This window comes from Canis aureus, chromosome 17 (assembly GCF_053574225.1).
Source record: "Canis aureus isolate CA01 chromosome 17, VMU_Caureus_v.1.0, whole genome shotgun sequence".
Taxonomy (NCBI): Eukaryota; Metazoa; Chordata; class Mammalia; order Carnivora; family Canidae; genus Canis; species Canis aureus.
The window spans coordinates 28,688,246-28,715,277 of NC_135627.1; the positions used below are offsets into that span (position 1 = coordinate 28,688,246).

At 34.4% G+C, this 27,032-nt stretch overlaps 1 protein-coding gene across 2 annotated transcripts in view; it reads right to left on the reverse strand.

Moving 5' to 3' along the window:
* NDFIP2 (Nedd4 family interacting protein 2) overlaps positions 1–27,032 on the reverse strand; it is an 85,494-nt gene that overhangs the window by 23,504 nt on the left and 34,958 nt on the right. For both annotated transcript variants that reach the window (XM_077855273.1, XM_077855272.1), the window contains exons 2-3: positions 11,631–11,796; positions 6,253–6,386 (exon numbers count right to left, since the gene is read on the reverse strand). In XM_077855273.1, coding sequence (XP_077711399.1) covers positions 6,253–6,386; positions 11,631–11,796 — 300 coding nt within the window. The remainder of the gene's footprint in view (positions 1–6,252; positions 6,387–11,630; positions 11,797–27,032) is intronic.

The following is a 27,032-nucleotide window of genomic DNA, read 5'->3' on the forward strand; positions in this document are numbered from 1 at the left end:
TTGGTATGACCTCTATGGCTGGCAATTTGGCAGTATTTACCAAAAATAAAAATGTACAACTCACAACTATATGGTCAATTAATCTTCAACAAAGCAGGAAAGAATATCCAGTGGGGAAAAAGTCTGTTTAACCAAGGTGATGGAAAACTGGACAGCAACATGCAAAAGAATGAACTAGATCACTTTCTTACATCATATACAAAATAAAATGGATTAAAGACTTAAATGTGAGACAGGAAACCACTAAAATCCTAGAGGAGAACACAGGAAGTAACCTCTTTTAAACATCAGTCGTAGCAAATTATTACTAGATGTGTCTTCGAGGCTAGGGCTACTGGGATTTCATCAAAATAAAAACCTTCTGCACAGTGAAGGAAATGATCAACAAAATGAAAAGTAGTCTATGGAATGAGACATTTGCAAATGACATATCTGATAAAGGGTTATTATCCAAAATATATAAAGAACTTACAAAGCTCAACATCCCCAAAATGAATAATCCAATTAAAAAATGGCAGAGGACATGAATAGACATTTTTTCCAAACAAGACATCCAGATGGCCAACAGACACATGAAAAGATGCCCAGCATCACTCATCATCAGGGAAATGCAAATGAAAACTATAATAAGATACCACCTCACACCTGTCAGAATGGCTAAAATCAACAACACAAGAAACAACAGGTGCTGGCAAGGATGTGCAGAAAAAGGAAACCTCTTGCACCATTGGCAGGACTGGAAACTGGTGCAGCTACTCTGGAAAACAGTATGGAGGAAGGTTCCCCAAAATGTTAAAAATGTTAATTTTTTACATTATGTTAAAAATAAAGCTACCCTAAAACCCAGCAACTGCACTACTGGATATTTACCCAAAGAATACAACAATACTAATTCAAAAGGGATACACACACACTTCAATGTTTATAGCTGCATTACATACAATAGCCAAATTATAGAAACAGCCCAAGTGTCCAACAATCAATGAATGGATAAAGAAGATGTGGTTACATATACGGTGAAATATTACCCAGCCATAGAAAAGAATGAAATCTTGCCATTTACAATGACATGGATGGAGCTAGAGAGAATTATGCTAAGTGACTAAGTCAAAGTCAAATGTGAAATTTATGAAACAAAACGATCATAGGGGAAAAAAGAGAATGGGGGCAAACAAAAAACAAACTCTTATAACCAGAGCAAGGGGATGGGTTAAAAAGGTGATGGGGATTAAGAAGCACCAGGTTTTGTAAATAAATGCTGAATCACTAAACAGTACACCTGGAACTAATATTACACAGTATGTTAACTGGAATTTAAAACTTAAAAAAAAAAAAATACACACCCCTTGATCCAGCAATTCTAGCTCTTGAAATATACTGTACAAATATACAATCTATTCCAACTTATAAGAAATGATGTATTAAAGATAATTCATTGCTGCAGTGCTTTTTTGGCTTTTTGATTATTTGTTTGCTTTTTCAGAGAGAGGGAGGGAGAGGAAAAGAGAGAATCTTAAGCAGGTTCCACGCCTAGCATAGGGCCCAACACAGGGCTTGATATCATGACCCTAAGACCATTGCCTGAGCTGAAATCAAGAATCAGAGGCTTAACTGGGACACCCATGCGCCTCTGCAGCAATGTTAATAATTTAGACACAATCTAAATAAATGCCCATAAATAGTGGACTCTTGTCAGGAGATAATTCTTCCATCAGTCCTTCATGTTTCTACGTCTTCCAGGTAGAGGCACTAGCTGCCTTTCCTTTGTACTGTCTTTACAAGGATGTTTATATTGCAGATAGCTTCGGAAGAGAGAGATAGTGTCTCTCCCTAGATCAGAGATGGGTGCATGTTTAGTGACCATTAGAAAGTACTGGGTTTACTAACCAGGATTCCACACTATGTGTGGCAACACTACTTGGCCCTCTTTGTGTTTCCCAGTGGGAACTGAGGCTCAGGAAACTGGTCAAGAAAATGCTAATACATTCACGGTAATCTCACTATGCTGCCAAAAGAAAATGACTTTCAGGAACGCCTGGGTGGCTCAGTGGTTGAGCATCCGCCTTTGGCTCAGGTCATGATCCAAGGGTCCTGGGAACAAGTTCCGCATCGGGCTCCCCGCAGGGAGCCTGTTCCTCCCTCTGCCTATGTCTCTGCCTCTCTTTCTGTGTCTCTCATAAATAAATAACTTTTTTTTTTTTAAAATGACTTTCAAAACCATATTGCTCATTTGAGCAAAAACATCCCTAAAACTCTGCAATCATATATCGTAGGCAACACTTGTAGAGAAAATTCAGTGATTGGCAATGACTAAATACGCATTAATAAAATCTCGTATAATTTCAAGTTCACTCAAGAAATAAATATTAAAGCCCAATGTGAGCCCCTCCAAACCACTGTCAATATGATGGCAAAAATATAAATAATTCATACTCTTTTTAAAAAATCAGTACAGAGATTTTATAATATGACATCATTTTTAATAAGATAGAAAACATTAGCACAAAGATGTCCTTTACAACATTAAGAATGGAAAACAAACACATAATCACAGTTGAAAATAATTCCTCTGTTCACTGGAGAGGAATGGCCACCTAATTATAGTATATTGATTCCATGGAATTTCACTAAAACATTAAAATAACAGAGCAACGTTTATATAAAATGCTTAAAGATAAAACATAGTACTCTGTAATAATTTCAACTACATTAAACATTGATTTATAAGTTCTAAAAGTGGTAAAAGACATCAAAATATTTTAAAATGAAAAGCTATTAAGAAAACAAGTGTGGTATTTCTTTTCTCTAATTTCACATTGCTAAGTTTTAAAAAGTTTTCATCAACTTAATAAACTGTAATTTATTAAATACCAAATATGGAGAGGTAGGGGAATCCCAGGGTAACTGAGTAACGGGACTTTAAGGAGGGCATGTGATGTGATGAGCACTTAGTATTATATAAGACTGACGAATCACTGACCTCTACCTCTGAAAATAGTAATACATTATATGTAATTTAATTGAATTTAAATTTAAAAGATAAAATAAATTCATACATACCAAATATGTACCAGGTTAATAGAAAGGTGCTAGAAATGCAAACAAAGTCCTTAACCTGGAGTTGCTCACAATTTATAAAGTGCTAGTTTTTATGTCAAAAGACAAATTACTGACAAACTTTAAACCAAGGTACAGGGGCACCTGGGTTGCTCAATTAGTTGGGTCATTATCTCAGGGTCCTGGACTGAGCCCTGCAACCACCTCTGCACTCAGCAGGGAGTCTGCTTAAGGATTCTCTCTCTTCCTCCCCACCTCCCGGTCAAGCTTCCTCTCTATCTAAAATAAATTTTAAAATCTTTAAAAAATAAATAAACAAAACAAGGTACACGATAAAGAATATTACCCAGTGTTAGATTATAAGACTAGTGTACAAGTATGTTCTAAAAGTTGAAATAAATTATTTTAATTCAAATACTTTTCATAAAAAATATTAAAAATGAATCATTCAGGGGCACCTGGGTGGGTCAGTAGGTTAAGCATCTTGGTTTCAGCTTGGGACATGATCTCAGGGTCATGGGACAGAGCCCCAGGTGGTGGGCTCTGTGCTCAGTGAGGAGTCTGCTTGAAGATTCTCTCCCTCTGCTCCTCTCCCCACTCTAACACAAGCTTGTGCTAGCTAGCATGCACACAGTGTCTCTCTCTCTCTCAAATAAATAAATCTTAAAAAAATGAATAGTTCATTTCTATAAATCTATTTAATCAACCCATAATTTACATGTAATCCTATGCATTAGAAACAGGAAATACCAGAAAACAGCACTGTTTCCAAGTCTTCTGGCTACTACCTATTATTCTCCCAATGAGTGTGGATTTAAGAAATAAACTTTTATCTCACCCAAGTAAGATTCACTTACAACTGAATGCATACTCAAATGCTAATGAGGCCAGTTTTCTATCTGAATCAGGTATAGAAACCCATACTCTTCTGCAGAAAACGGTGTTGGAGTACTGGGTTAGAAACTGATGAATTAAAAGAGTTTTTATAGGAACCTAAGTCTCTTCTGTTCAATTATATTTTTGCTTTCCATGAAATTTTCCACAATCTTCACAAGCTGGAGTTACAAAGATATTAGAAGCAGTTGAAAACAAAAAAACCTTTCCTTATGGACATGTTCCAATTCAGACTGGGATCACATTACTTTCTAAAACAAGACACTGGAAGTGATGACAGTGAAATGTTGGAAAAGGAACACTACAGAGTTTTCTCTCCAAAAGGTAAAATTACCTTTATGCTTTCCCGCAAAGCAAAGAGAGCAAGACAATGCCTACTTCTATCTCTTCAGAGTTCTATAGCGTGGAAGTTAGGACAGTGGAGGTCCCAAGGTTGAGTAACTTCCTTTAAGGACCTCTGCCATTTCCAAGATCTCTAGGAAGACACTCCCTGTTAAAAGGAGCTACTGTCCTTCTGGTTCACGGAGAGCGCATGCATGTATATAATGCATATATAACCATATAACATGCTAAGCAACCTAGAATCGATTTTGATAGAAACTCCACACTACAGACCTATGCTCCTTCTTTTCTGTATGATTCTCTCCTCCAAGCACCAAAAATCCTTATGACTGAGCTATATTTTATGCCACTGTTTTAACAAAGACTTGCTTTCACCCTTAGAGGGGAAAAGCATAAATAATACATTTGAGGCTGTCTTTACTTCTGTGCCCAAAGCTATTTATGTTGACACTTAACTCTGTGTATGTTGGAGTATGGTAGTGGGAGCAAGGCATGGAAAGGGAGGTACTGATGAAAGAAAATCAACCAGGAAAAAAATACTCACCTATCAGATAATCTACTCAGCGAGCTCTGGCCTGATGGCAGCAGAAGAATGCTGCATATAGAATCACCTTTCTCTCCCTTTGTCCCTCACCCAATTTTAGCTTTCTGTGTAAAGTGATTTTAATGTCTTTTCCGGAACAAAATGGGGTGAACCTAGGAATCTAAAATGATATCTCTAAAGTCTGAAGCAAGAAAAAAAGGCAACAAACTCTAGCCCTGCTTGCAGCCACACTAAAATGTAAATAATGGGTGCCTCGGTGGCTCCATCCGTTAAGCATCTGCCTTCAGCTCAGGTCATGATCTCAGAGTCCCGGGATCAAGCCCCGCATCAGGTTCTTTGCTCAGTGAGGAGTCGGCTTCTCCCTCTCCCCCTCTGTGCTCTCTTACTCTCACTCTCTCTCAAGTAAATATATAAAATCTTCTAAAATAAACAAAATAAAATAACTTCCACCTTTTATCTAATTGCAGAATAGCATACATGCATCTCGTTGATTCTTCACTCCTGAGACAGTCACTCCTTTTACCAGAACAAGAAGTATTATACATGTGTATCACTGACTCTGAGACAGAAAGAGAAGACAGAAAGGACAGGTGGAACCCTTGACTATCATTCTAAAATTCTACAGTGGGATGTGTTAAAAGAGCATATACACACAAAAAGTGAACTGACAAACATAATTTGAAGGCCTTCCAACTTATTTCTCTGTGCTTTTTAACCTATTCTGAGTTCAATCATGGAGTCACTAGACTTGCTCTGCTAATATATACGAGTGAATAGGGAAAAAATAATTTTTTTTAAAGATTTTATTTATTTACTCATGAGAGACACATGGAGAGAGAGAGGCAGAGACACATGCAGAGGGAGACAGGCTCCATGCAGGGAGCCCGATGTGGAACTCGATCCCAGGACTCAAGGATCACACCTTGGGCTGAAGGCAGGCACTCAACTGCTGAGCCACCCAGGCATCCCGAAAAAAAATAATAATTTATGATTATAGTTATGGATCACAGAATCTAAATTATATGAGGAAGAATATAAGAACATCAACAGAGAAGAGGTCGATGTGGGTGGGGTACCTAAAATGAAAAAGTCAGAGGATGGGTGGCAAAAGTGAGCACAAGAAACATACTGGTAAAGGTAAGGACTAGGATGCCCAGAAATTAGATGGGGGCACAGGAAGATCAGTAAAAATAGAAATAAAAAGAAACAAAAACAGAAATGAAGAGGTCAAGGAATAGATAGGAGAGTGCCACTTCATCAAAAACGACACACATAATTAGTGATAGAGAAGATACTAAAAAACAATCTATTCACGCAAACACACTCAAACTCAGAGAACTATTTTTGACATTACTGAATGTACTGAGAATTACCAAAAGTGATATTCTGAAAAGGGACGAATCAGACTGCCTTACCCTCTGAGCTGTCTCTGCTGCTGCAGCTGCCATGGCAGCAGCTTTGGCCTTCTCAGCTTCATCGTACGTAGGAAGGGAGGTAGCAACACTGTAGGGAGGTGGCACAGGATAAAACTCACTGTAAACTTCTGAATCTGAAGACAGGGATTAAAAAAGGATAACCATTAAAACAAACTAATTAATTTTTTATAGCCAAAAACATAATTTAATAATTTACAAAAGACAACTAAAGACTATTACTGCTTTTTGTAGTCCTAATAAGTCTATGCAACATATAAATCACTACAACTATATTTATTAGTTTAGCCTCATATTTATTATAAAGGGAAAGTACTGACAAATATTACCTAAAGACTGATATACAAAATAAAAATATCAAGATGAAATTCTTAAAGTCTATGCACAATGGAGGTGAGAAATTCACTGCATAACAAGAATCTTCTGTGCCTATTGCTATGCTCAAAGAATTGAATTTACATGCTCATACTCTCACAGCCAAAGAAATAGAAATATCAGGAATAACACTTAACCATTTAATACGTCACTTTCATATACATTAATCCTAGCAACTCTGAGTTTCAGAAAAGTAATTTGCACAGTATTGCACAATCAGTAAGTAGCAGAACCCAGGGATTTCCTGATTCCCCCTATCTGCTCTGATAATATGTGAGGTTCATTTTTCTACAGGCAGTTTTAGCAACTGCCTGAATCTCTTCGGCAAACTCAGCATCTCTCATTGCTTAAAAAAACAAAAACAAACAAACAAACAAAAACCTGACAATTCTTAGCTCTTTTTTTTACTCTTCCCCCCCCATCAACCTAGTTTTTTTAGACTTTTTTTAATGAGTAATTTCTCCCTCCCCAATTTTTAAACTCTCTTTAAAATATGACCTCTAGAAACATAACACAAAAGTCCAGAGTGCTAATTAAAAAGAAACAAAACACCTGCATACCTATCACCATCTAAAGCAGTACAAGTAAAATGATACATATAGGTCAATAAACTGATTAGATTTATGCTAGAATCACTGCCATGAAAAACAAGTAGGTTCTCATAGTAGTCCACGCTATAATTTCTGTGATTTCCTCATTGTAACTACAGTATTTGTACATTTTCTCCATCAGAACTTTTTGCATTTCCAACATGAGAACACATTTCTTTCTAGCAATACTTTTCCTATTATATTTTAATGTATATTGACTTTAAAATAAGTTTTGCTAATGCTATCAATAAGAGCTAAAGATCTAAAGCTGGGCAATTTTTAATCCAATGACAGGAAGTGCTAACGGCAGTGTACTACTGAATGTTAAACACCAAAAAGGCACAAGAGTCATAAATTCTTAGAAAATACTTATTCAAAAAAAAAGAAAAGAAAATACTTATTCAGATGTAAAAACACCACACGTGGCCAAGTAAATAGATTTCTTCAGTTCTGAAGACTAGAAGGAAAATTTAAGTGAAAGCAATGAATTTTAAGGCACTAACATTAAAAGTAGAAATTTAAAAACTGGAACAATGACATACATTATCCAAGAAGAGAGATCTTTTATATTAACAACAGATATGTAAGCTTTCAAAGTTTAAACTCCCACGATAGACAAAAATATCCTAACCAGTAACAGATGAAAGTTGGGAAAGAGCACAATTTTGCTACTGCTTTAATTTTCACTGGTTAATTTTACTTATTTTCTGTCTATCCTTTAAGGTAGCAGTTCTCAACCAGAAAATTTAATGTTTGAGGAGCTCCAGTCCCAGCTCCTTAAGTTGTGTGACCTCAAGCAAGTCACTTAAGCACTTTATGAAGCTCTACATTTTCATCCATAAAACTGACCCAGAAAGGCTATTACTTGCTGTATGACAGAATTTAAAAGTATTCAAGAGGACTCTGTAAGCTATAAAAGCATTATACAAATGTCAACTATTATTACTGATGTTGCTCAGATCTGTAAGCCCAGTTGGAAAGTAACTGACTGAAGAACATAACCTCCACAGAAAATCGGTACTGTCAATGCTTAAAATACAACACTAAAAGGCTGAAGAAAAATAGTATCAATTGTTTTCATTAAAGAGATGCAAACTTCTAGAACTTAACTCTTGTGCTCAGTAACAATCATGAATGGTCTTTTAGTACAGTTGTAAAAATAAAATTTTGAGACTAGTAGTCACACACATTATAAGAATAATTGAACAGCCAGGTAGCAGGCTCCACTTGTCTTACAACTGAAAATTACCTACCTTTAAAAATGCCATGCTCTATTATCAAAACTATTCTAGAGCATAGAAAAATGAGAAGTTTCTCAGTTCATTCTATGTTGCTTCCATAATATTAATACTAAAACCATAAGGATAGTACATAAAGATTCCACTAATGAAACTGTAAAATTTCTAAAAAAATATTAACAAATCTATATCCAGAAGAGATGCGAACATGGTGATAATTTATTCTAAGAGTACAGAAATTGGCTTAAAAAATAAATCTATTAATAACATATTTCATTACATTGAAAAGTACAGGAGAAAAAACATTTAATTTTGTGATAAGGTCCCAAAAAAGATGACTTCAAGGCTTTTGGCCTACTGGAGCCATTTACTGAAATGAAGAAGAGTGACAAAGGAAAAGGTCTGGTGATAGGGGAAGAGGCAGGAGACAGTTGTGACAGTGCTGAAACTCACTCTAGTCTTTGAAACTCTTCTCATCAAGAGGTAGAGACTAATTCTTGAATAAAGACTAAACCTGGCGACTCACTTCTAACAAACCAAATGTGGCAGATATGACACTGTGTAACTTTTGAGACAATGCCATAACAGGTGACAGAGCTTCTTTTGTTTTTTTTTCTTTTAAGATTGTATTTATTCATGAGAGACACAGAGAGGCAGAGACACAGGCAGAAGAAGAAGCAGGGTCCTCGCAGGGAGCCCAAAGCAGGATTCGATTCCAGAACCCTGGGGATCAGCCCTGAGTCGAAGGCAAATGCTCAATTGTTGAGCCACCCAGGCATTCCAGTGATAGAATTTCTATCTGGCTTTCAGAATGCTTGTTCTTGAAACCCAGCCTCCATTCAGGGAGGAAGCACAGGCCAAAATGAGAGGCCACATACAGGTGTTCTGGCCAATAGTCCCAGCTGAGGCCCTGGCTGAAGCCTACATCAGCTGCCAAATATGTTAATAAGGAAGGAATCAAGGTGACTTGAGCTCCAGGTCACCACAAGACAATAATCACATGAGATCTTGGGAGAATACTGCATAATTGGGCCTCCCCCACCCCAAAATCCACAAGAACTAATAACAATAAATGGCTCTACTCCATTTAGCTTGTTAAACAGCAGTGGCAATGGTGGCCAACAACCAAAAATATTACAATTTTAATCTTACCATCCTCCATCATTCAAAAACATACACAAACATCAGCAAAACAACTGATTTTCTTTCTTTAAGACTACCATCAAATAGGTTTTGTTTTTTTGTTTTTTTAATTTAGGATAGCAAATTCACTGAACTATATTCTGGAAACTTACAGAATAAGAAGAAGAAAATTCAGCCCATAATAAATTTTAGCAAGCACCAATCCAACTATTAAATTATAAAATAAATAAAACTGCTATACATCAATATAAAAACTGTCCATCAAACTTGGCACTAAACAAGCATATTGATCTAAATAAACATTATATACAAATAAAAGGAGTAATCATTTATTAATTTATCAGTGAGAAAACCTTCATAAAGATGATTTTCAGTAACTGCATAAAATTGTAAATGAAAAAAGTAAATGGTTTGGTCGTTCTACACAATCCATGTGGTCTAGATAAAATCTATAGAAGCAGAAATGGTAATCAGAGAAAGCTGGCAAGAGTTTAAGACAAATGATGATACTAATTATAGAATAACAGATAAGAAAGATGAAATATTCTAGTGAAGGGATTTTTAGTATTAAAATTTTTATAACAGATTTAAAGAATGTTTCATAATGAATGTATAAAATATTTAGAGGTTATTTATAATAGTACATAAAAACATATTAAGAAACGTGGTGAGGATGTGGAGAAAAAGGAACAGTCATGTACTGCTGGTGGGAATGCAAAATGGTGCAGCCAACGGTGGAAAACATTATAGAGGTTTAAAAAATTAAAAATAGAACTACCCTATGATCCAGTAATCACACTACTGGGTATTTACCCAAAGAACAGAAAACACTAATTCAAAAGCATATATACACCCCTGTATTTACTATAGCACTATTTATAATAGCCAAATTATGGAAGCCGACCTAGTGCCCCCTGATTGATGAATGGATAATGATATATACACATGCACACAATGGATTATTATTCAGCCTTTTAAAGAAGAATGAAATCTTGCCATTTGCAACAACATGGATGGAGCTAGACTATATAATGCTAAGTGATATAAGTCTGTCAAAGAAAGACAAATACCACAGAATTTCACTCATATGTGGAATTTAAGAAGCAAAACAAAGGAAAGAAAACACAGAGACATAACAAAAAAAAAGGACTACTAACCACAGAGAATAGATGGTTAGCAGAGGGGACGTGAGTAGAGGGATAAGCGAAATATGAGTGGGATGAAGAGTACACTTATCATGAGCACTAAGTAAAATACAGAATTGTTAAATCACTATATTGTAAACCTGAAACTAGTATACCACTGTATGTTAATTCTACTGGAATAAAAGTAAAAAAAAAAAAAAAAAGAAAAAAAAAATATATATATAAAATAATTAATTTAGCATTACTGGGAAAATATAAATTGTGGCCAGAGAAATAGATGAGGGTAGTTCTCCAGAATGACCTGAAGAGATACAATGAATAGTAGGACACAGGAACCACTGCTTCATGTCCAGGAATTATTACCGTGTATATGATTAAATTATGTGCACCCTTCACCTCTGTTCATACATACCACATTCCTGCTCACATTCAGCATCAATAACACCTTGTTTTATAACTATATAAGTAGACATAGACAAACACAAATATGTATGTGTGTATATATACATGTATGTATCTATATGTGCATGTGTCTATATATATATACATAAATGAATTTTGTGCATATACAATTTATTTCTTCCAAAAGGAATATGCTACTCCATTAGAAATAGATTCTAGTAAGCATAATAAAGTTTACACTTGTAATTTTTTTGAAAGCAAAAATAAGAGACAAGTAATTTATGAATAAGTATTTTACAAACTGTCCTTTGAGAAAACCTTTCTTAAAAAAAAATATATAAAACCAGGAAGCCTCTTTAACAAACTCTATAATTAAACAAAACCACACTAGTTTAAAAAAAAAAAAAAAAAAAAAAAAGCCTGAACTACTAAAAGTATTACTAAATGTTTGGTACTAAAAACAATACCTGAAGTTGTAGGTACTTCCACAGTAATACTACTATAAGGTGGAGGAGAAGACTCCGTTTCAAGTACCGATGCTGAAGGAGTGGTCTGAATGATCTGTGGTGTTGGGTTTGAAGTTGATGATTGTTCTACAGCCGATGACTCTGAATTATCCTCTTCATTGTGAAGCTAAGAGAACAAAGAAAAAGAAGTATTAATGTCATTCTGATTATTATTTTAAAAAATTTTTTTAAAGATTTTTACTTATTCATGAGAGACAGATAGAGAGAGAGGCAGACATAGGCAGAGGGAGGAGAAGCAGGCTACATACATGCAGGGAGTCCGATGCAGGACTCGATCCTGGGACTCCAGGATCACACCTTGAGCTGAAGGTAGATGCCCAACTGCTGAGCCACCCAGGCGTCTCTATTTTTTTTAATTTTAAGAGAATTTTTAAAGATTATTTCAGGGAAAGGATCATTTTTTAGCTAAAAACAAAGTAAAACCATTTAAAAAGATGAACAAAATTTGTAAGAGACTTAAGTAGTCATGAAGAATTTAAATTTTGGTTGTTTCTTTACAGTAAAAATGTCAAATTAAGAAAGCATAAAGAAAAAAATCATGACTACAAATAGATTCAAATTCATTCAATCCTACCATAAATATTGTCTACCATGTGTTAATCACTGTGTACTACGGTGAAAAGTAAAGCGCCTAATAATAAAACCACAATACCATTTCTATTACACTAGTATCTAGCATAATTGAAAATGTAACCTGAATTAATAAAAGGAAATAATAAACATTCCAAAAATGTAGAATACTCTGATGTTTTTCTCAAGTACCCAAAGAATTACTTATAAAGCAAGATCAATCAATCCAATGTAAAATCCTGGAAGATGTTCTTCAACACAACATATTTATTGAAAGCTCAGTAAGTGCAAGATAATATTTTGGATCTGCAATCGTTTAACTCATTTAATCCTCACAACAAATCTATGAAATAGAGAATGTTATCCCATTTGACAGATTAAAAGGGTGGGGGTGAATACAACCTTGAAAATGTAGATATCTAAAGTAACTTGCCAGACATCACAGCAGCTAGGAAGGGTAAGGCCAGGAATCAAACCTAAGCAGTAGGGCTATGGACTTATTACTTCATTTATGGACTCATTACTTCATTCTTTTAAATGCTCATTTGTTAGGAGATGATAATAACATGTAGGCAAACTAACTATAGGTCAACCAAAAGCATCAATACTCTAAAAAAGTGACTCATCGAAAAGGCATGCCTTGGTACACAGTCTGTTAAATAGACAACTGCCTTTGGCTCAGGTCATAATCTCAGGGTCTTGGGAATGAGCCCAGCCCTGCATCACATAGGGCTCCCTGCTCAGTGGGAAATCTGCTTCTCCCTCTCCCTCCGCTCCCCCACCCCTCGGGATTTTTCTCTCTCTACTAAATAAATAAAATCTTTTTAAAAAAATTTTAAGAGGTACTATAATTCACCTAAAATATATTCGGAAAAGATTCTTACTAGATTTTTTAAGATACTTTTAAATCCGCTAGAATCTTGGTTTGAAGAGAAACTACAGGTCTTCAACATTATTCAATTTTCATACCTTAATTTATTCTTGCACTTTAAAGAAATTCAATGTTAAAAATAATCCCCAAAATAAATTTTGTCGCAGAGCAAATCTGTACACACACAAATCTGAGTTCTGTGATGTAGTGAGGAAAAAAAAAAAAAAAGAGCATGCAAATTTTTGTTCCCCCTTTTAGGAGCTTTGATAAACCTCTTTTCAGTTCCTCGGTGTCTCCAAGTCTAAGTTCAAAATGCAGCCAAAATCCTCATAGAATTGTAAAATAACATTTGAAAAGCATCTAACATTAACACCTAACACACAGAAGGCATTTAATAAATACTAGTTTCCTCCTTCCCCTCTAATTTAATATACTTTATTTTGTGGCCTGAAATAATTTGGTGCTATCAGTCCAATAAGTAGTTATTCCCTTGCCTCAAAATATATATATATATGCAAAGTAAAATTTACTTCACTACTGTTTGTATGTGTCTTGGTTAGTGATCACACTAGCATGATACTTCTGTGAGTTCATAAATTCTATTGTAACAGAACTGCCATAAACATACTTAAAATCATTCCTCAAGTTAATAAGTTTGTTTTTTTCTTTTCCCCTAACACCAAGGTTTAGGTAATAACATTTACTCACAGATACTGAATTTAAGGTCAAATAATCATAAAGTGAATTTTCTATGAGTTTTGTATTTACTTGCAGCAGTTTTCTAAGCAGGCATCACATGACCATCCTCCTGACTAGCAACACTCTGTCTTGCGTCACCAAGCATCTTCTATGTTTCCTATTACAAGGTACCCAGGAGAGTTCCATCTTTGATCATACTTTGAAGAGCAAAAATATTAGATGAGCAAGTTAAAGCAAATAAAAGTAAATATACTTATATTAAGTATATAGTATAAACTTACCATTATCAACTAAACAATTAACAGTGATGGTGTCAAAAAAAGGAAAACCACTGTCCTATCTCTATTCTTAATGCTGCAAATGTGGATGAAGTGTACTAAAGAAAAAGATCCTATATGACAAAATAGCTCTCCTCTGGTTCCTCACAAGAAACACTCCTTACCATATCAAATACATAAATGTGCTTCCCAGAATGACCAACTTAACTTAAAACCTATCCAAATGTATTCATGGGTGCCTGGGTGGCTCAGTCAGTTAAGCATCTGCCTTCAGCTCACGATCTGAGTCCCAGGATTGAACCCCAAGTTGGGCTCCCTGCTCAGCGGGGAGTCAACTTATCCCTCTGCCCCTCCCTCCGCTCATGCTTTCTCTCAAATAAATAAATAAAATCTTTAAAAACAGACCAAAAAAAAAGTAACTACAGATACTTTTACATATGATCTCAGAAGTAAAGCTTTAAAACTTGTAAAACATACCCTAAATTATTTCAACTGCCCTATCTCACACTTTGTTTTATTTTTACAAAATTATAATATACGGTGAACATGTCCCATGTATCAACAGTAAAATCCAATAACTCAATCAGTAATCTCTACCCACTGTGGCAGAGAACTTCCAAAATTCAACTTGTTATTTTTGATATGTTTGGTGCCTCTATAAATTAGCCTACTTTGCCTTTTAACTAAATTCATTCAAGAGTTCAAATCAAATTACATGCTCATCAAATTAATGCCATTTATGGAAATTTTCCTTAATCATGTTGTCCAGTGGTTCTATTTTATATTCTTTAAGGATTATAATAAGCAGCCAAAAAAGGGGGGGGGGTCAGAGATTAGTGGGATGAGAACTCCATATATACAATAATGAACTAGGAAAAAAAAAAAAAGCAATAATGAACTAGGCTCTGTCTACTGTCTACATATCACCTCAAAAGTGATACTCCTAGCTTGTCCTATTTTTGAGCCTCCTGGAAAAAACACGGGCAACAGCAAATGAAAACTAAAATATGTCTTGAATATAGTGACCAGGATGATGAAAGGTTGCATATAAAGCCAGTTGTTTAGCCTGAAGGATAAAAGAATGACAAGAGGGCCGTCTTAAGCATATTTGTAGTTAGTCCTTATTTGATGTATATGTATTATTTTTGAAATAAGACAACCATAAGCATTATGATTAACACTAGCTGAAAGTCCAGCCTTCCCATGTGTAAACTATTGTTTCTTTTCCTTTAATTGGCAGCTCTCCTTTGCTGTAGCACTTCATTCTATCTTAAGATAAAAGATTAATAACTGTGAGCATTGCTTTTTGAGAAGCTATGTTTTCTAAACATATCAAAATGAGAATGTATGGATGAACTAGAGTGTTGTTCAGTGAATATCTGAAAAAAAAAAAGTTGTCAAAAAGAAAAAAAAAGGTATGCAAAGAGATAATGTATTTTGAATACTACCATATTCTGACTACATTTAATACCAGAAGACAAAACTGGGAAGAAGAGTTTGTAGTTGTAAGGAGATAACTTTTAACTCTATAAAAGACTGTTAAAATTTTAATTAGATCTTTTAAATTATGAGAACACTAGCTTTTCTGTAGGGCAACAAATAGCTTCAGGCAGATTTTGGATGAATCTCTGGCAGGGCTGCTATAACTAGGATGGCCATACAGCTGTTTTTCCCAGGACAGTCCTAGTTTATACCTATTATTTCAGGGTTCCACTCAATTTAGCATTTTCTCCACCCCTTTCATTCTCAAGAAAATTGAATGATCATCCTACATATAATGGGATTTTTGCCCTTTGTATGATATTAATAGATGACAAAGGCTTCTTTGAACTCTTAAATCTATGGTCATCTCTATCATTCTATGTTGCCTTCTTTAACACCTGAATCAGAGGAAAAAACAGATTAGAGCTGCAATAAAATCAACTGGTAGAATCAAGCTACCCATTTTAATCATTCACAGAGAAAGTGAGCTATCTTATCTATGCTGCTAGGGATAAGGTAATATAGCAGGGGCTAAACAATCCCTGCAGATAGCCCAAGTGATCTAAACCAATAGCTCAGAAGGTAGATTCCCACAAAGCACTGCTGCTTGGCAAATGAAGGTAGATTTTCTACCAATAAAACTTCTAGGTCTTCCTAATGATATAAACACACTATTTATTTAGCAAATTAACAGGATTATCTTAATTTTAGGGTTACTTCCACTAAAACTTCATTGTCTCTGGACATTTTTCCATTAATAAAAACTAAATGTTTTAATGTATTAAATGAATGTTTATGTTAAAAGTAAAAATATAAACAATTAGGAAAGAATATATAAGAATGAGTATTAATAAAAAAACTGTGAGTTGGCAAATTATGCCTAGTTTTCAGCCTCTTCTCTTCAAAGTACAGAATCCTGGTTGTAGTTTTATATTTAATACTTTCTTCTTAGTATGAAAGATATCATTATTTCATTATTCATGGTGCTCCACAAAAAGCACCATGAGCTCCAGATGCTCTATTACCTGAACAAGTCTGCAAAACAACTGTTTAAAACTAAGTATCAAAAAAAAAAAGAAAAAAATAAAATAAAACAAAACTAAGTATCATCAGATATTTTATGAGGGCACAACTAAACTATCTTTTAAATAAATAAGGATTGTTTCATTGTAAAATTGCTATTGTCTGTTCACATGTCAGTTGAAAAAAAAAACATGCAAAGAGTATATATGTAACTGAATGTTTAAAATAATGAGAGATATTATTTGTGTAATACACATGTGCAATCAAAATTTTTGGAAAGATAAGCAAGAAACAGGAAAGAACTGCAGGTGAGGAGAGAGACTTCATCGTTTTCTACTACTTGAATTTTTCACCCTAAATATAAGTTATTTTGAAATTTTTAATAAACTCAAAATGCAATAAAATGAAACCTCTAGTTTCTGGTTTGGTATATCTCAGAAGCAATGAGGTAATACGGGTAAGCACCATATTCTACGATAAAAAGCTTTCTCCAACATAACTATTACATAATATCATTACAGCAGTCCCCCTAGGTTTATGTATATGCAATTTTCTAATAAAAATAACACAACCTGTAATTGCAGCCAAAATAATATACATTAGAAGAATGTAATACACAATATGTATCTGTTTTAAGAAAAAATAAGAGAGATATTTAATGAGACAACAGAATGATTAAAGAACAGAAGACAAAATCTATAATGCCAGACTAGACTGTTTATCTGAGCTTTAGGCCTGTATCATTTATTACTATTAATTCATTTCTTTGAAACATTAAACATAATCACATAAAAGAAAAGAACTCTGAGCTATATATGTTCAATTATTTCCATATCACACATTCTGTGCCTAGCTAACTTCTACACATCATTCATATCTCAGATCAAAATCAAGTTCTCACAGAAGCCTTTCACATCTCCCAAAAGTAGATGAGGACTCTCTGTTGTACTCTTAAAGCACACTATTCTTCACAGTACCTATCATAACAATTATTTATGTAATTGTTCATTTGCAATCTGTTTTCCCAGCTGAAGTAAGAGCTTTATAAAAGGTTGTATCTGTCTTCTTGAACACTACGAAAATAAAAGCTCCAAAGTATTTGGAGTCAACATTGGTTAAAATTAAAAAGAAATGCAAAATGGGTCACCAGTCAAATAGTGTAAAATGGAAGTCTTGAAAGTGAATAACCTATGTACTCTGACGTCTGTGTAAGAGCTACTTACTACCTAAGCAAGCGAAAGGATAAAAAGAGGGAGCAATATTTACATACCGAAGACCAGCAACGAACAAAGAAACTAAACAGATGTTTATAAACAGATTTTATAAATTTCTATTTTCAAAAGCACTCAACCTCTGGTTAAATTCCTTTTTATATGCTAAAGTTCCAATGTAAATATACTAGACCCTAAGATTCCCTCCTTAAGTACAAAGGGTTCTACAGGGCATCTCATTAGTTGTATTCATAGCTAATTAATGACAAACGTGTAACCTAATTCTTTAGTTGTTACAAATAGTAAGATTTTTTTCAAAATTCTGTTTAACTTATATAGATCTTACCTAATATGTATTTATTATAAATGTGCCCTACAATTCTGTCTCCTTACCAACAGGTCAAAATGATCTTAAGACAGACTTACTAACAACTTGCTTGATCTCATGGTCCTCAAAAAAAAAAAAAAGGAAGGGGGAGTGACAGGAGAGAAATATATGAGTGTGTTATTCTATCTAACATAGGCATTAGTAATATGTAACATATTGCCATTGACAATATAATAGCAACTTGTAATGAAATGTTTCATTCCTATTTCCTTAATCAAATTAAATAAGAACACGCTGATAGATTTTCTGATTTGCATGCACCAAAATAAGTCAGCAAATGTGGTATCTGGTAAAGTTTAAAAAGCAAAATTGTCTAAGGAATTTGCTTCATAATAAAGAACTGAGATCTCAGACATTAAAATAGAGTAAAAACATCAAAATAGATGTCCTCAGACATGAAATAAGCCCCTTTCAGCAATCAGAATCTGAACTAGAGGTTTTAAAAGCAAACCTATTTACGCACAAGAATGAAAAACAAGATCTAGTAAATTCTAATTGTAACCATTTCCTTTCAGGAAACTACCTCTTGCAAGTTTGTACCGTTTCATGATGCCCTGGGTACTTAGGGACCCTGGCAACTTCTAATTATTTAGGAATGTTTCTACCTTCCCAATCAGTTCATAACCTTCTGAATTTAGAAGTATGCTTTATTCATCCTAGTATCCCCTAAAATAGTTCAGTTTAGAGCTTCCAGTAGGCTTCACAGAAAATACACTGTTGTCTAAGCCTCCCAGAGTTTTTATTTTACCAAAGTGGGGAAAGAGAGCTTAGTCAAGAATGGATGCACTGAACGCTGCAAGAGCAAGAAACATCCTCATATATTCCTATGATTTCCTCAGTGCTTTATACATAGTGGAAACCTGAAATATTTATTTAATTATCCAACTTTATGGGCACTCACCATAACTTAATAAGCAAATGTTGGGTCCAAAAGCTTACTAAATTAAAACATGTTTTCAAAACAAAAATTCACTGATTTATACATCCTAAACAAGAAAATAAATTCCAAATCCCCACATTCAAGTCTTTAGAACAATCCTAGAGACAGCCCTTCTTACCACAGCAGACAAGACAGCCAACAACAAAGAAAGTCACAAAAGTCACAAGTAGCTATCCTCTCCCACAACAAAATCAATGAGTTGGCAAGGTTAAAATCACTGAGATCACAGGATCAGAGATAAACTGCCTGAGACTGTATACACTGACAAAGGAAACATAAGTGACTTACAGCACAGAGCAGTAACAAATGCTCATAAACATAATTTTTACTCAAAAAATAGTTTACTGTGAAAAAATATAGGTACAAAACCAAAAACAGGCCATAAAGGGGGTGATCTTTTGACAAAAGTTAGTAGAAATGAAAACTCTAGGAAAACACATTTTATTGGACAAAAGAAATTAAACAGTATCACATAAAGAATATAAATTAATGAAAAAAAGAAAATATCCCTAACAATTAAAAGAGCAAAGATGTCTCTTAGAAAGGATGGAGTTGGAGCAGCTAATAAAGAGTATAAATTCACTCAACTACCTTGAAAACCAATTTGGCAATTTCGAGTAGGGCTGAAGGTGTGTAGAGTGCAATAAATCTACTTCCAGATGTCAACACTAAAAAACTCTCACACTTGGACATTAAGGTACAAGTAAAAGAATGCTTACGGCAGCACTATTTGTAATAGTGAGATTACTGAAAACTGTCTGCCAGTTGAAAATGAATACTATTCCATGATTTATAACACAATTCAATATTTTATATTGATAGATATACATGGATCATCATAGACCAATCTTTAAAACATGCGAGGTGAATAAAGCAAGCTGGGAAAGTATAAAACAGCAAAATATTGTAATAAATACATTTTCACATAATCTAAAACTAAAGTGTCTATTTTATGTAGTAAAAACATTCACAGAAATTACATAAGTCAAATTCAAGATAGCGTATGAGGAAGAAGGGAAGGGCATAAATATAAGGCTTTAAGATTATCTTTCTTTAAAAAAATAAAAGGAAAAAACTGCTCAAAGCCTGAAACACATATGGTAAAAATGCTATTATCCCCATTTGCCATTATCTCCATAGTGGATATAAAACCATCTTTTACATTATTTTCTGTACTTTATATTTGAAATGTTTTATAATTTTAATGTTTACACTTTAAAAAAGTTGAGCTAAGTTGTCTTCCATGTATAAAGTATTTACAACACCCATGACTTCTTGAAAAAAAATTACTCCATAATGAAAACCAGGCAATCAGAAAATGAATCAAAGAAAAAGAAAAGATATGGTGGTTAGCACTGAATTCTCTTAAAAATGCAACTAACAGTGAATACAGAGCTAGAGACTAAATAGCTGCTGGCAAACAGAAAAGAAACATACACTCTGAAAAAGTAAAAATATACGCAACATTAAAATCAGGAAATGGGGAAAAGATGAGATGAGAGAAAGTATTAGTTATCACTCACCTATCACCGCAGGGATTTACTCTCTAAGATCTAAAATTAAAACATACCATTTTTTAAATTACCCCAACCAAGTTCTTACTGGTTTTCATTTTTTTCTTAATTTTAGTGTTTTAAGTCTTACATAATCTAATAGCTCTGTGTTAAAGAAACCTTTATCTAGAATCCAGCAGTTCTTTAAATTTTTTTCCCTGGGTGTTAAATTCAAACAAAATCATATTTCACATTTTCATTTTTTAAAACAACATAAATAACATTATTGTTTTTGTAACATTGTTCCCTTCTATACGTACAAATGAAATTATGCTCACCAAATGCTAACTTAAGTTATTTCTGGTTGGTAAGGTATGGATGCCTAGATTGCTTCTTTCTCTGTACTTATACTGCCGTATTTTTAAGAACACATTTACTTTGACTACACCCAAAGAATCTAATCAGAAACTTAAAACAGGATTTCTTTATAAAACTGTTCATCACAGTTTTTTTAAAGATTTTATTTATTTATTCATGAGATACACAGAGAGAGAGAGAGAGAGAGAGAGAGAGTGGCAGAGACACAGGCAGAGGGAGAAGCAAGCTTCATGCAGGGAGCCGAATGAGGGACTCGATCCCGGGTCTCCAGGATCATGCTCTGGGCTGAAGGCGGCACTAAACCGCTGAGCGACCCAGGCTGCCCATGTCATCACAGTTTTATAATGGAAAACTGGAAACAATGTATAAACACATAATATCAATATAACGAAACACTATGCAGCCATTTAGGATGGTGTTTCTAACATGAAAATAACATAAAGAAATGATCATGACATTGTATTAAAGAAGTAACAAAATAGTGTACTAACTCATAAATTATTCTATTTTTAAATAAGAAAAAATGTTACAAAATGACAGCTGACAAAATGGGCAGCATGAGTGCTTGCCAAGTTGTCCAAATTTTTATTTCTTTGATTTTTACTTTTCTTTTTTTCTTTTTTACTTTTCTATTTTTCCCAAGTTCCTTAGAACTGGAAGATGAAAGTAAGAAACATTCTTTTATGTTCTTAAAGTAAGACACAAAGTGGTACATTAAAGAGATTTCCACTTTTACTAAAGGAATAATTTTCTGTAAGTTATAAAACTGACAATGTAAAATTTCTCAATGATACTGAAAGAAAAAAATCACCACAGATGGTACATCCATTCAATCATCTTTTATAACCATTATCTTTATAAGAAAACAAAGGTACATAAACCAACATGATCATGTTTGTTATTTTCAATCAGTCCAATTAATAGTGCTAAATAGATATGAACACGTATCCATTTTAGTGTGATGATTTTCTAATGAAACCTATCTTAGAGGTCGGAATAACTCTTACGAGCTTTTTCTTTGTCTCCTCTCCATCTATAAGAGTTATCTTCATGGTGTCCTTTTTTGCCTTTGTTAATCACATTATATGATTCTTCTAAATAAATTACAAAGGCATTCAGTTTTCACAGTAATACTATCTACTCCTTATACTCTAATTGTAAGGATGGCACAGCACACTAACCAATGTTAGTGCCACCAATGTTCCAACTGTTTTATTAAAATTTTTCCACAAACAACTCCATGAGAAAATGTTCATTAAGCACCCAATACAGCAGTAGTAAGCTACAGTGGCAATAACTCTTGTGTTGGTCAGTTTGCTTTCATGACAGCCCTATGTGTAAGTGTAAACAGAACCTTCTTCAATCCAAACCAAACTCTAGAAATCAGATACTTCACATTATCTAGATGCTATATGGTAGGAAAGTACAGACATGATCAAAGGACATAGAAGCTGATGGAAGATGCGCCCAATGGTCAAATCTGGAATGAGCTGAGCCTCATGATAAATGATAACAGCATCAGATTAAACCTAGTAGAATAAAATAAGAATTCCATTAATTCATACCGATATAAATGAATAAATTGGAGAAAAGGAAAATGTTTCCTTATAGAATCCTAAATAAATGTAGAAAAAATGACAGAATTAGGAAATCACCATTTGACAACACAACCACCATAACTATTTTTCAGGCTATCATAATCAATGAATTCTAGAGCCAATGGGTGAAAAGTATAATTAGAAAAAATATATATCTGTGGGGAATAGCACAAAATTACAGATGCAAATCTTTCCAAAACACTATCATGAAAGACTAAAAGGATTAGAGAACAGTTCCAGATTAAAAGAGACTAACAGACACAATACTAAGCACAAGATTTAATCAAGGATTGAATCCTGACATTGTAAAAATGTATTTTCTTTTGCTATAAAAGATCTTAGGGAAATTGGTGAAATTTGTTTACAGGTTACATTATTATATAAGTATTATCGATTTCAATAATTTGCACTGTAGTTTATAATAGAATGCCTTTGTTTTCAGAAAATATACACAGAGACGTTTAGATGTAAAGGGACAGCATGGTTGCTATTTAAAATGTTTCAGAAAAAAAACATAGTATACATTTGTATGCGTATACACATTTAAAGAAAATATCACAAAGCAAATATTTAAAAAGTTCAATATTTGAGGAAACTGGATAAACGATATACATGAATTCTTTGCAATATTTTTCCACTCATTTCTGTAAGCTTAACATATTTTAAAATAAAAGTTAAAAAACAAAATGCTACATAAGAAAATGATTATGTAAAAACCAACAGATTAACTTAAACTCTACAACAAATCCAGCTTCTAACAATTTCCAATAAAGTATCAAAATCCTACAGACCATGAAAAACCTCTAGACCTTCAGTCACTTTACAAAACGATTTCTCCAGGGACGCCCGGGTGGCTCAGCGGTTGAGCGTCTGCCTTCGGCGCAGGGCGTGATCCTGGGATCTGGGATCGAGTTCCACATCAAGCTCCCTGTAAGGAACCTGCTACTCCCTCTACCTATGTCTCTGCCTCTCTCTGTCTCTGTGTCTCTCCTGAATAAATAAATAAACCTTAAAAAAAAAAAAAAAAAAAAAAAAGATTTCTACATCTTAGTACTTGGTCACAAGCTCCTAGCCTTTATCTTTCTCACTCCCTTAATTTCCACTAAATGTATTCTTTGGGTCCTCCATTCACTAACCACTTTCTATTGTACGTAGCCAGGATTATAAAGTGAAAAATCTGCATAATATTCACACTCCATTTCTTAGTTCTTATATCCTCTGCTACATCTACCCTTTTGGAATGAGTCTAACTGCTATTCTCGTGGTAGAGAGAGGAAAAGAAATCACAAGATTATGCCACTACAGATTTATTCTAATTCCTGCTGGGCTATCAGAACTAGTCCTCACCAGGGCAGGTGTTTCAACTTGCCAATCTCCTATTCCCCACTTCCAACCTTGGAGTTCTCAAAAATCTCTGCTTCCTACTTCACAGAGGAAAACAGGTTTTCAAGCAAAAATTCCTTCAACTTTTCTCCCCTGCATCTCTAAATTTAGCATTATGGCATCTATCCGAACTTAAACTCCTTGCTCCTAAATGCCAGACAACTGTACAAAGAAGATCCTGCCTCCCAATGGATCGTTTTTACTTTAAATTGTCTCTCTTTCCTTTTTCCACTAATTTCCTTCTCTCTACCCACATGTATATTCTATTTATGCCATACTTAAAAAAGAGAAAAACTGCCATCAGCTAAAAATAAAGGGTTTTCTTCCCCTTGTGCTTTTTGAACTACTTCCATCTCTCCTTTCTTGCCTTCAGTGCCAAACATCCTAAAAGAGAGAGAGCGCGCGAGAGAGATCTATTCTTATTCTGTGCACTTTTAATTCTCATTTCCTCCCAATCCATTACCAACTGGCTTTCACTCAAAGAGTTCTTGCTAAGAACACCTACCTCCTAATTGTTGAACCCAAAAGTCTTTTTTCTTAGTCCTCATTATAAGAAAACCTTTAATACATTCAACACAATTGAGTGTATTTCTAATTGGTTTATCTTTAGTCTCTGGAGAACTATTTCCTTCTGGCTTTCCTCCTACCTCTGACTATTCATTTTGTTTCTCTTGTAGGGGTCCTTATTTTACTCTGCCAACTTGAAAGAGTCTTAGCTGAAACTGAATCAAGAACTGTGGAGACTGCCTCTAACAGAGAGACTGGATTGAAGCTGGATAGTGTGTAATTGGTATGATTTAGTTTCATTTGCAAGGACATGAGGCAACTATCCTCATGTAATAGTGTTAAAGTTACTATTACAAGCATTCATTTGTCATTACAAAATTAGCATGGTGTACTTTCTGATTTTACATTTCCTTAGATGATTGGGTAGCTGCTAAGTGAATAAATTAGAAAAGAAGATAATCTAATGCCAGAAGATCTAAATTCAAGATATCTACCACCTCCTAGCTGCATAATCCTGACTGGTCTTCAAGCCTCATCTTTTTTCTGTGAATCATTCATTTCTATTCAATTGCTCAACCAATATTTTACTAAGTGCCTCATAGGTTCTAGGTACTATACTAGGTGTAAGTAATGGATATAAATGCCAACCCATCAATCCCTAGAACTTCTAGCTTTCAACAAGTAGGAGTTCTGAAGCAAGGCCACGATACAGTAAAACTAGGGCTGCAACAGGGAATAAAGGAAATAAAGGTCTGCATATTTTATCACAGGTAAATCAGAGAGCCAAGACCAGCAATGATCTAGGACTGAGACATCAATTTTCCCTCAGTAAACACAGAGAAGCTATGAACAGAATCCTCAAGCAAAACTAAATACAGTAATACCAGTTACTGAGATAAACTGTTAATGATTCATCCAGGAAGCACAGCAAATGACAAGATGCCATTGCAGACAAAAGTTGAAGGGCTCATCCATCAGTGTCATATGCCAAAGCAAACCCTCAAAAACTGGCTGATAAATCTAAATACATAATCTCAGTAACTTCATAATATCAGAAGCCAAACACACACATGATCTCTCTCTGTTCCTTTCAAAAAAAAGTTAGTTATTGTGTGCCTCTGTGCTGATTCACCCTATTTATTTCTATGTAAATAATAATATCTTCACATTATAGGGATCACTATAATGTCACACTTCTAAATACTGGTCAATAGAGAAACACTATTACATTGAGGTTTTCCATGCAACTTGACATTACTGGCATTTTTGAATAAAAATTTACACACTTGAATTCCACTGCTTTATTGATTTGCACTAGGAGCAAAGATGCATAAGAAAAACATGTTATAACTTGAGCAAAAATGACTTTCCAGAAAGAAAAAAAAAACAGAGCAAAATTACTTTCCAGAGAGAAACTGAGTAGGTGGTTCTCTATGATACTCAAATTCCAATTGTCAGCAAACCTCAGCACACATTATAAAACAAATTCATCAAATAGTTTTTGAGGGGGGGAAATGCTGGTAATCTAAATGCTTTACTTTCTGAAAAAGGGCATTTTGTTTTAAAGAGAAATCTTTCTTTTTGAAAGAGAGAGTACATGAGACCACAGGGGGAGGGGCAGAGAAGAGGGAAAGAATCTTAAGCAGACCTCCCTGCTGAGCACCGAGTTTGATATGGGGCTTGATCTCATGACCTTGAGATCACTACTGAAGAGGAAATCAAAAGTCCAACTTAACCAACTGAGCCACCCATGGTGCCCCAAAGAGAAATCTTTAGTTAGCATAACTAAAACACTGATTAAGACTTGGAAGTATTTCATTATACGTTAATTTTGCTCTAAACAAGGTCAACAAAAAGCACTGTGTAGACAATAAAGTACAGATAAATGAAATAAAATACTAGCACAAATAGTTCTAAGCCTATCCTCAATTACCTGTATTGGACTAAGAATAAGAAGCATACTGGGTTTAAATAATGAGGGTTTGAACCAATTTTTCTAGATTCAAGTCTAGGCTCCAGCACTTACCAACAACCTGTGACCAGCCTGAGCTTCAGTTCCATCATTTAAAACAGGAAATACTTACTCAGAGAGTTTTTATAAAGATTACAAAAATTAACCTTTGTAAATACTTAGAATAATGCCAGACATAGTAAAAACCCAATAAATGTTTGTTTATAAAACAAAACAGGATTCCTGGGTGGCTCAGTGATTGAGCATCTGTCTTCAGCCCAGGGTGTGATCCTGGAGTCCCCAGATCGAGTCCCACATCGGGCTCCCTGCATAGAGCCTGCTTCTCCCTCTGCCTCTTTGCCTGTGTCTCTGCCTCTCTCTGTGTCTCTCATGAATAAATAAATAAAATATTTTAAAAAACAAAACAAAACAAAGGCACTTTACATAGATCATCAACTTCAGTCTCTAGCATAACCCTCTGAGTATGGTTGAGTATGTTGAGTACGGGACACAGAAGCAAAGTCAAGATTCAAATACAGATTGTACTGTTTCCAAATTCATGCTCTTCCT